This window comes from Colias croceus, chromosome 10 (assembly GCF_905220415.1).
Source record: "Colias croceus chromosome 10, ilColCroc2.1".
NCBI classification, from domain to species: Eukaryota; Metazoa; Arthropoda; class Insecta; order Lepidoptera; family Pieridae; genus Colias; species Colias croceus.
In genome coordinates, this window is record NC_059546.1 from 6,403,540 (window position 1) to 6,415,905 (window position 12,366).

Below are 12,366 nucleotides of genomic sequence, written 5' to 3' on the forward strand. Positions count from 1 at the left end.
GATTTTATGAATAGATTTTAGAATGAATCACGAATACTAAAGTGGGATACGGCCCTACCCCTATCTAGGATTTAGTGTAATAATCATAAGGAATTATAAAAAAAAGAACTAAATATTTTTATGTCAACTATTAATCCCTTTCCTATTTAACAGTTTTTAAGTAATTTACCCAAGAGACACAAACATTATTGTTTTCTATAGTTAATAATATTATTATGTTACAATGATACCTGTAACAAAAACGCTTAGGAATGTCGCCAGCCAGCAGGCCGCCTTCGTCGACGGAGAGTACATGTGTTTCTCGATCATCAGGCTGTAACAATAGAAATAACTATAATTAATAAATATAATTTTTTTATCTTATCTAAGAGCATGCACCCGAGCTTATGTGGTCCGCGTTAATTTTTTTGTGTGGTGTTTCTCGATGTTAGCCAGAAGGGCTTCTATATCTCAATGCGAATGCTTGTGGTCCGCGTAAGCGCCCATTAAGAGGTCATATAGGGAAATGGTTAACAATAGAACTAAAAGAACTTACTAGGAATGGAGAAGAGAAGGAAAAAAGTATACTAAAAAATACTATTGCATATTGTAGAGATTTCACAGAGTTTTTCACATTGATCATCCGTGGGATGTTTTACCTTTGTGATGTTTCTCGCCTCCCACATTCACAACATCAAGCAATTCTCAAGACTAGAATAAAGAATTCATAAAACACTTTATTCAATTTTCCTAAATAAATCTATCAACAGGTCTATAATACATAACATTCCACGATATTGTTTAGGAATTAGGATGCTTAAGATTTTATGAAGAAAATTTTTTTTTCATGTAGGTAGCATACTAAAAGCTATTAGATTTAAGAACATAAAGGATATATTGTAATGATATAATATCATAATATATTATAAATAGGTACAATTTTTGACTTAAGGTACTGATGAATAGCTTTCCACCCGCGGCATCGCCCGCGCAGTCAATGAAAAACCCGCATAGTTCCCGTTCTCGTGGGATTTCCGGAATAAAACCTATCCTAAATCCCGGGGTAAAAAGTAGCCTATGTCCTTTCTCGGGTATCAAAATATCTCTATACCAAATTTCATGCAAATTGGTTCAGTAGTTAAGGCGTGATTGAGTAATAGACAGACAGACAGAGCTACTTTCGCATTAATAATAATATTAAGTATGAATTTCATGTGTTTCTTTTTTCATAAAATTATTGTTTAAAAAATTACAAATGAAACAGTCCTCAGAAGTTCTTCTTTTTTAACATTTCACGAAAACAAAACTACTGCTAACTTGTTCATAAAAGTAGATGAAACATATTTAATTTGTCTTTATTATAAATCTACGTCATGCAATAATATTATTCTAGTTTAGAATAAAATACTTATAATAATAAAATATCATTGTCACCGTCAATGCTATAAATCATTATGTCTAGGTATGTATTATTTGTACCTAATTCCCAATTAAGGTGGATAATGCATCTGATACATGGTGTCATTAAGATATGCCCCGTAGATATACACATCGTAATTGGCAGATGGTGCCGCTAATAAACATTTTTCATCTCTAATTAGTAATTACATTTATACGACATAATATATTTCTTGCTTGCTTGCGACATAGGAAAAAGATTCGTTGTTAAACGTATTTTGTGAAAAACTCTTACGTTTAAACTTCATAGTTATCTGTTTAGATATAATAATTGTTCTGATTTCGATATTATCTTTATAAATAGATAAAAAAATATATATAATATATAGTAACGTAGGCAGCGTTAATTAGTTTAATTTTATTAAATAAGTATTCATGTGAATATTTGCGTTAAAATAACTTCTTTATATCTGTCTTTATAAAAATATTTATCAAAAAGTATAAATGTCACAAGAATGAGTTTCCAATAAAAATCACGAGAGATTTTTCAATCAATTAGTTTGATATCGTTATTAAAGTAAGTATAAACATGAATGAGTTCGGTAAATTTAATTTACATTTTGAGCGTATTTAAATAAAACCCTCATTATGTCAAGTCACGGCTCTTTTGAAAGTCTAAATAAGGTAATAAAGAAGAAAATGATCGGTTAAGTTTAAGCCATTGAAATACTGAAAGGGACACATTTTTTGTATGAAAAACATAATTTATGTAGAGATATAGTTACATAAAATAATTAATAATTTTTTATTGCTAATTTTATAAGATAATGGCGCGTGATCCGTGGATTTAAATAATTAATATTCCAGTCTTGTAGCGATAAGTTACAAAACCCTTTTCATGCTCAAGTTTGCTTGATACTCTTTCTGAATAAATAAGATTCATACAAGACCCTTAATTTTATTAATATTAAGAAAAAAGCTAAATAAAAATGATGTTCAAATCGACAATTTTCTTAGAAATCCAATTATTTTTTCTGATTGTAACCTAAACCGTCTATGATCATTAGCGAATTGGATTAAAAATTTCTTTATTTTTAAAGTATTATTTTCTGAGTAACGTTACTACTTATATTATAATTACTACATATTTTTAACACGATTTATTATAAAAAATTTGAGACTTTATGTTTGTTTCTATATTAGTCGAGTTAATAGCACGACCTCGTGATATATTGCCAGTTATACATGATCGAGTTTCTATATTTAATCGAGATAGATAAGATCCTATAGGTACCTTACTCATCCTATCCTAAAATTCGATTTCAATCCAATCCCTTTCCCTTTATTTTCATCCGTCCTATTTTTATTAAATCCGGCAATTTATGCAAGCTAATGTGAAATTTTCTTGACATTTATTGTTTACCATTAGCGTCGTGTTACATTGCTCGTTTAAATATATTTTATACCCATATTCAATTGCTTGAGAAAGCTAAGATTCATCATATACAAAAGTTACAGAAAAAAAAACCACAATTGCCGAAGAATTGCCGAATTGATTCACGTCAATCAAGATCCATATTAATTAAAAACAATAAAAGCTTAATATGTGAAAGCCGTATTCTTTGATCTTAATGTTCTTCATGAGTTTTTCGAGTTCAGTCACGCGATGATAGAAGCTTTAAAAGTCGAATCAAGTTACTAATAACAATACTTAACCTCCTGAGACCCAGGATTTTTTTTTCTTTCTTTTTTAATAAAAATTAGCTGTATCTGTTCTAATGCAATTATAGATATTAAAAAAAATGGAAAAAAAAATCTTTCGTGGAAAACTTGGATTTTCTTTATGTCATTTATATATTACAGGGGGTCCCAGTTCCAAGTGTAATAAGTTTATGAAAATGAAGAAAAACTACTTGTTTTTTTAGTTATTATATATTTTTAAACTTGAAACCTAATATTTATTATTCTATCTATTGTTCTGTATCTATTTTTTGTAACTTGGTTCAAAGATAGGTATTTTTAAGGGTGAGAAATAACCAGTTCAATTATTTTGCACCGGCGCGGCGGTGTATTTATATTGTCACGTCCACCCATAGGTCTTATTTCTAATCCATCCTCTTGGTCAGCCTCCTCTAATTCTTGGTCCACGTCATGTGCGTCCCCGAAATGGTCTGCCAACAACTGAAGATGACATATATAGTGACGATTCTGTACTGACGTGACTCATACTCATTGGACGAATGGAAGAAGACTCATTTTCTGGTGTTTGGGCGGCTTCATCGGTATCATTTGGGGGATTATCTTCATCTCAAACATTTATTTATTAAATTAGACTTCTTCTAAAAGCACTTTTGAATCGTCATAACAGTATTAACATTTACCACCGAATCGGAAAGCAGTATCTATGGAGAAGAACCGGCAAGAAACTCCATAGGTCCATCATATAGGTCAATATTTGACTCATCCAGGTGTTGGTAGATCTCAGTATCTTATAATCCTTGAAAATTATAATAAAATCTGTAACATAAACTAAATAATGTCATATAGGTAATACATGGGGCCCTTGTAACCAATACCAATTTGGCAAGAATTGAGACCAAATGTCTTACCAGTATGACATAAAAGAAAACATTCATATTTTTCACAAGTTTTAGATTTATCTTACAAAATAACTATTGCGGTTGCAGAAATAATATCTATTATAATTAGATATACAAAGATATACTGCAATATACTAATGGTTCCACTAAAAATGTAAGATTACTGACCACGTGTTTGCCGTCGCACAGCCACCGTCAACTTCGAAATGAGAATACTTCAAATCACTGTCACTTATAAAACCAAAAACCGTTTAATAAAGCGGATGACATACCACTACATCGATTTGAGGTATTATTCCCGCATATACGCAAAAGATGGCGTTGAAATATTTTTTTATTGTTTATGTAATATATATATGACCGCAGGCCCCAGGAGGTTAAGACCACTCAGGCTTGTTCAAAACTTATTTTACGTATAATTTTTTAAGTTTTTAGCAAATTCAATATATACTATAACTGGAATTCGTTAAAAGTTTTGCGCCACTTCGCAAGAGTTAATTAGGCGTGAACCTTTTGTTTCATTCATACGCTGTGGTTCCTTTTTATTTGAACATGTAAATGTGTAGCAAATATTAATTCAGAAAATGTACTCGTACAATTTTATATGTTTGATAAAATTATGATAAGCGCGACGCATAAATGCTTGTTAATTTTACGAGTAAAAATGCATGTGACGAATTTTAAGAAGCTTTTAATTTAAAAAATCTAAGTTTAGTTAGATTTGAATATAAATAAACTTACAAATCTGTGCCTCCAGTGAATAAGGGAGTAAGACGAGTTATTCCCTTTGGTTTTTATTGCACCATTGGATTCAGCTCGTCAAAATACACAACATATCAAAAGGTCATATCTCTAGCTGCATCCTAACCCAGTTTTTCGAATGACCCAAACGGTATAAGTAGGGTGTGATAAACGGTATAAGTTACCTTATCCATCATTTTAGGCAATCGCAAAGGAACTATTCGTCTCGAGTCAAAATAACCCACGAACACAAAGACATATGTGTAGTTATACTTTTTGAATAAAGACTTAATTCATTTTGTTCCATCCGTGCTAACACTATTTTAGTATAAACGCAGTTGTGTCATTTTTCTAACATGAGCATAAAGGAACAACTCTTAGTGTCATTGGTTCAAGTGACGACATGAGACAGTTTTGCATTAATGCCGTGTTACTATTGGTCTATTTGAATACTGCACGGAAACAACGGACACTATTCCTTTTTGCTTAATAATATTTTTCAATCTTTTTTTATTTATCAGTTAACTTGGGATACTAATAATATTTCTATGGAAATTAACTATTTTTTGCAATAGTATCTATTAAAAATACAGTTTTAATTAACACATTAAGTGCTAATATTATACTCCTTGTTTATATAAATACAGAACGATAATTGAATCATCTAAAAAAAGCCAACAAAAATGTTAAACTTATAATATTTTCTTCTTATATTTGGGTAAGTTTTATAAAAAATAACTAGTTTTTAATCTTTTTTTTTTATTTAATCTAACTACTTACAATAATACTATAATTATAGACGCATAGAAAAAAAAATTTATAACCAGTCTTGACAATTATGAATATTGTGTTCTCTCTCATATAGCGTTTTAGCCACTGTAATTTGCCTTTTTATAGGAAAAAAATCCGCAATATCGAAACTATTTTGGTCCTGCATTATCGTAAACATATTATGGATACTCTGGTACCATATATTTTGAAAAAATTTGGATATTGTCACGTAGAGTCTCTTCAAGTCGTATTTGCATCCAAGGCACATTCAAATCTGTGCTTAATTTTTTCATAAAATCTTTGCGGCTCATTGTTTTTTCTTTATTTATCTATATTATTTTGATATTATAAGATATAGAAATTGTTAAAATTCCATATCATGCCGTAAAATATTGCCACTGACCACCTATAACTTTCCCTGTAAGGTAACTGAACATACCTACAGGAATATGGTTTTCGAGCTTCTCTTATCTCTTAATAGTGCTTGTATCCTCAATGTATAACCACCATGATATATTCGGTTTTTCTCCGGACAACATCTTCAGCCACCCAATCCTCTTGCTTGGAGTCCAAATCCAGCGGAGGACAATAATCGTCATTTACTAAAATTGAAGGATTTTCGTCCTAGTGTTAAAGTTTTCTGGATCCTATTTTATACTCAATATATAGTATATAATACTATATCATGTGAAACGTGACTTGGAATAAAAATATTCAAATAAATCAACACAAAATATTTTTTAAACAATCGTAAAAGTTACGAAAAGCCCAATTATACGTCAAAATGACGTACAACATCCTCTTTACTACAAAATAGCGGAATTTACCGGGAAGAGCCAACTATGTACTGCTAGGTCTCGACGACTAATGAGTTGTTTCTGGATTTCGAAGCGATTCGATGGTAAATATAGAAAAGACAAAGTTATTTCGCCGCGGTGTACATTAAATTTACGTAGATTGGACTTCTAGGGTTAAATGCATAAACACCTACATGTTGTTTTATTTTTATTATATCTAATAACGATAAAAAATCCGTTGATTTTATTCGTTTTTCAAACTACATGCATGGTTGTTCCACTAAAAGGCCTCAATTGAGTCGTAAAGTACACAAATTTCAAGCATAATAAGTCGCATCATTTCTATAAAACCAAAACTGGCAATAATTTAAGTCGTGTTATGCGACTATGAACATAGTGCATTAGGGCATAAGTTGTTATATTGCAAAGAGCAAAAAAAACCTTATGTGAATACATTGAGTTATTCCATGAAGTACTCGTTCATAAGGGCACAACTACAAAAAAACACGAAAAAAGTATATTTATGGGGTTGTTACAATATCTGTTTATATGTAAAACTAAAGTCTAACATCATATCTTACCCATACAAGCTTAAAAATTTGAAGTTATAAAGATTTAGTGTTGATATATAGTTTTTTGTCTCTCCTGAAAAGTGCTGTTTTTGAGTTATTCCCTTATTCACTGGAGGCACAGAAATATTAACCTTTTTATAAATAAAAAAAAACATGCTTACAGTATTCAGGTCAACTACAGTAAGTTAATCCGTAAAGCGTCGTAAAAATTTATGTAACCTAAATCAGTATTTGTAACGTTAAGGAAAGCGAAATAATATATAAATAAACACAAACACATCTGGGGTAATTCGTTTCAATGGGGTGTTATTCTGAAGTTGGAAATAAAATCAAAAATCAAATGTCAAACAAAGGGGATGATACCGACCCTCCAAACAAAAGTGCCTGTGGTATAAGCACATCGGAAGCCTCTGAATTGATTCTATAGTAATTTAAATTCGCAACTTATTGGAAGTAACTTGAATCTGCGCATTGGGGTTTGCTGATTATTGCAGAATAATTAAGACGGGTTGCGGCCCGAGCCGAAATAACTGTCTCGTTTTGCCTATAATTGTTTCATCTTAATGGTTTAGGATTAATAAAACATGACAATATTCCTTAATAGACATTTGTTATTCAGAATAACAAAGCATTTTAATGAAATCAATTTAGAAATGAAGCACGAAATGTACATGAAATGTAATTGGAATTGAAGTAAAATTTATATTATTAATTTGAATATCTTATTTTCAAATCAACGTAATTATTGTTCTTCACAGAGATAAATTGAAAATGATATTTAAATATTTCATCACTCCAAGATTTAATAATGTAATTTAAAGATTTAAATTACAGTATTCATATTTGATATTTCATTATAGATGTTTTTTTTGTGTCTATTTTATCGGATAAATGGACACAAACTAACTATCACTAAACGTTGAATTATATGGACATAATATACCTAGATACTTATAAACAATTGCTAACTAGTGGTAGATTAAAGTACTTGCTATCTTAAATAACGCTATTCGTAGAGGTAGAGCAGAAAAAAATAACGTATCATGTGCCATAGTTTATATCAAGATATAACTTCTAGATAAAGTCCTTCTTTGCTCCGCTATCGCAAAAACGGTTAGTTTTTTTGTAAGTTTTTCATGTGCTTATTGTGGGGAATAATATAATTTGAGTTTGAGAGTATGATATGACCGAAATTAACATTTCGGTCATATGTTATTATTTTATAATTTCGGTCATTATTTTATAACTAAAATGTATCTATTCTATTTTACTTATAAATGCGTAATTTTTAATATAAATAAATTTCCATGATTTTTTAAATAAATTTAGAGCATTTTTACCATTATTTTATTCCACGGATTAGTACATGTAATATTTTATGCAATATAAGCTACTTACTGAAGTTCGCTAAATCTTGAATAGTACTTGACCTATAAACGTGGATTTTGGTAGGGAGATAGTTAGAAGGTAGGCCGTCGGCTTAGAAAGGATTATAGGATACCGTCGGTTTAAGGAAGGTTATGGGCATTTACAAGTTTGTTAGAAATTCCTTGGTTTTTTAAGCGCCTCCGCTAAAACTTGAATGAATTATTATTGTGACAAAGCTTTGACATTACAATATAAAAAGAAACCCAAAAATGTACCCTTATTTGACACATTATTTTGGTACAATAGAAGAAAGGGATCGACCGTTTGAAATAAGTATTTTCGTTTTAACCCACGTAATATGTAGGTATGTGGAAAATATCTGTGTTATTTATACCCAGAACAGTAGAAACTTTCCACTTGAATACACATATTAGCTGATAAAATACAGAAAAATATTACCATTATTAGATAAATCATTAATCAACCCCAATACTGAAAATCGCGACACACGTAATGAATATTTTATAAATTGCTTATAAAACAAACTCCTGTCATTAAGGTATAAATATGTTTGGGACAGCCCTGGAACTAATTGCAGCCCTATCTATATTGATGGCACACTAACAAAGTGGGATCAATGTAAATTATCTATCCCTGATCCGCAAACGCGATTATCGTATATCACTTGTGTATGTTAATTTATGCATTAAGTATTTATGTTATGGGATTGGCCAAATTTAATTACGTCAAATTTCGAAGATCATTCAATTAAATTAAAGTTAATTTTGACAATTATCGTTAACCACAATTTTGTATCATAGCGTTTAAATGTGTAGGTTTTTAGGTTAGGTAAGCTTTTAATTTGCTGGTAAATGCGGTAATGTATGGCTTTTTTAAATTTATTGTCTTTATATATCTATCGAAAAAAATAATGTATTGTAACCTATATGGTACATAACAATAGGTAAGTGGTTGCATATCTATTATTGTAACATATATTTTGTTTTTCTTTTTTATAGTAGGTATTGTTAGTGACAGTGTAGTTAAACTTAAACTTCTCTTGGTATTATATTAACTGAATAAAATACAAATAAATTGGACGTACAATCAAGGTACAGAATTTCGATAACCTGAAGGTAAATACTCTTGGTCCCTTTGAAAGAAAAGATGCAGTTTGCAATAAGTCTTACGAAGGGTATTCGCAAGTCGCTTCGCCTTAAGTAGGTATATAGCATCACACAGAATTGTAAAAACCCCTTCTATGAAAGCATCTCTATACATGCAACGTAATGTACTGTTACTAGTCTTTTATGCGCTCCAAGCTAGTTTCTGTTACTACGAACTGAAAAATAATTTTTACTACGTTCTGCGGCAGTAAAATGGTCATTTTGCACGAATTTGCCGCCCGCTACCGTCGAGACGAACTCGGCTCTATAAAACATATTCTCAAAAAGAACTTACGAAATGTATGGTAAAAAAATCTTTCATTAGACAAAGTTTAGTATTTGGTTTTTATCCTAATTCAGATATATATGACACATTTAGATTTAACACTAAATTGATTACCTACTTCAATTATACGTTTCGTAGTATGAATACGTGTGTTCGTTTTGTAATTTAATTGATTAACTAAATTATAGCGTTGCTTTATTTGATTCACTTCTAAGATGAAAAAACTTTTATTAGACTATAAGTAAGTATAAAGGTAATATGTATGCAATATTATTCATTAATCATTATAATTCAAATTTATCAAGCTCTTGTGTAGTTTTTATTCCTACAAAGGTCATCAGAGTCGGTTTGGAAATAGCAAAGCTTAACATTATTAAACTTAATAGAATATTCAACAATTAATTGTTTCAAAACAATTGACAAAGAACAAAGCATTGCTAACGAGACTATTAAATTTTGTTCTACAGACAGGTCTGCTGCTTCTTCGCTACGAAGCCCAATAAATTGTTACAAAGCTAACCTTAATAAATCCGCTTCGAGTCAGATTCTGTAGCTGCCATAAATTGTTAAATAAATTGAGCGGGGACACTTTCAGTGTTTCTCTTTTACCATATTCAAAAACTTTTCTTTAAAACGCTTTGACAGAATTAAGCGAGTAATTGATGGGGAATTATTTTAGAAATATTTATGCGGTTTATTCCATGGAATAAGTACTCAAGTTTCGTGAAATCTGCAATTTTTTGAGTACCTAAGATTTAAACTAAAAAACATAATTAATGTTATCAAATACGTTTATTTGAATAAAGAGAAACTATGCAATGGTACTCATTTAATAAGTTTTTGTGTACACACAATATTATCATTCTTATCACACATCTAAGCACCAAAAAAATTCCTTATGAAGCTGCACTCAATGTTGCAACACTACACAAACTAGGCCTGTACAATATATTATTGTCTATTGATATAAGTACATAATATATTACACATATATTATTTCAAACCAGCCTGAAATAGCTACCAAGGTATAATAAGTAATAGCCCTTTTAAAGTTTTCTTTATCTACGATACAAAAAATAACCAGAAACAGTTCTCCTGGGTCTACCACATCTTTCGTCCATCTGTTGACACGATGTCAGCCCGCATCATTTTTCACGGCTACAATTTTCCATATGTCACCAACAGTCCTACATTAATGATAAATATTTGTTTCCTTCACATTTCATCTCACGAATACGCGTACTATATTGCTATCAAAAGACATATGACACTATATTATATAGAAACAACTTAGCGTGAATTGATGTAATAATAATTGTTGGAATATGTTAAAATAGGTATCACTGTTTACATTTCACATTGGTCAATTTTTCATTTCATACGAACTACCTACTACATTGAATGGCCAGGGTTCGTGTGTCCACTGTCCAGTGGGCAGTAATGATTCAAATGTCATCTACCTATTTAAATCAGATAAATAAACATCTACAAGAAATTAAGTATTACACGGAATTTAAAGAATATATAGTAAAAAATAACTTGCTTTTTCATTTGGAAATAGCATGTTAACATGATATAATATGTCAGAGTTAAATAAAATAGTTCCGTTCAAACTCGCAGTGAAATCGTTTATTAATACTGCTTTCAACTAAAATTGGTATTATTTGCCTATTTAGAATCACAAAGAGTCATGACGAAAGATAATTAAGGGTGTATTTAAATTCTGATCGGTTCTTTCATGCTTATGGATAATTTAATTATCGTAATGAAAATAGACGTTCGGGCAAATATCGGATCGACGGATCGATTGAATGCTTCCATTTCCCTTGTTTCTCGAATAATCAAATATGCAATTGTCCGAATGTAATTAGTATTTAATGTGAGGTTTAGACTGCGGTTGGGATTCCCATAATTAATGATCATTTGCGTTGCAAATTGTTGGACACTTTGATTTGAAAATGTTCCTTTGGATTTCGATTGAGTTCAAGTATACACCTGTCTGCTAAGTATCAAATAAATTAATACAATGTGGTGTACAATTGTTTTACGCTTTTGGGGAATAAGATACGAGACATTATACATATAAGGGTAACTTGTAACTGAGGGGTTAGCTCGTTTAACGTTCAGTCCATTGGTAGTTTTATTTTTTAGTCGTACATGTAGAGTCATACGTCATGTTAATTAAATTGCCTCAGTAATTTTAAAAAGAAAATAAAAATATTTAAGTTTGTCAGTCGAGTTTATTTTAGGAATAACTCATAAATGTTTTTATTTACTTCGATATTTTAAAAACGAGCAGTGTTTGCTGAGACGACGAAGCTTTTATTAAATTTATAATAATCTAAATCAAAAGAAGTAAAGTGAATTGTGTATTTCTTCAAAAATCTAAACGTAAAAAAAATCTTAAGTCTGAAATCTAAAGCATAGGTTGAGCTTAAACTTTTACTCACAAATATAATTCAGCAAACATTTTAGAAACAAATTTGACTGTTCCAAAACGTACTACTTAAGTCGCATTTGCGAAGATTTATTTCATTATTAATTAATTTCGTTTTAAGTTATAAATAACGAAAAAATAATTTTTGACTGATTTCATAAAATAGCCTCCAAATAGATCTCATTAAGCTAATTTTAATGCGAACGTTATAAGTAGAGCTTAATACACTTTAGAAGGAAATTTTACCATTA

General features: G+C 30.3%; 1 protein-coding gene across 2 annotated transcripts in view; it reads right to left on the minus strand.

Annotated features, from left to right (window-relative positions):
- LOC123694783 (lachesin-like) overlaps positions 1–12,366 on the minus strand; it is a 59,634-nt gene that overhangs the window by 27,880 nt on the left and 19,388 nt on the right. Inside the window, exon 2 of one of the 2 annotated variants that reach the window (XM_045640348.1) lies at positions 231–313. In XM_045640348.1, coding sequence (XP_045496304.1) covers positions 231–309 — 79 coding nt within the window. In that variant the 5' untranslated portion in view covers positions 310–313. Of the gene's footprint in view, positions 1–230; positions 375–12,366 lie in introns of those variants that run through there. The other variant, XM_045640349.1, reaches the window with a different exon arrangement.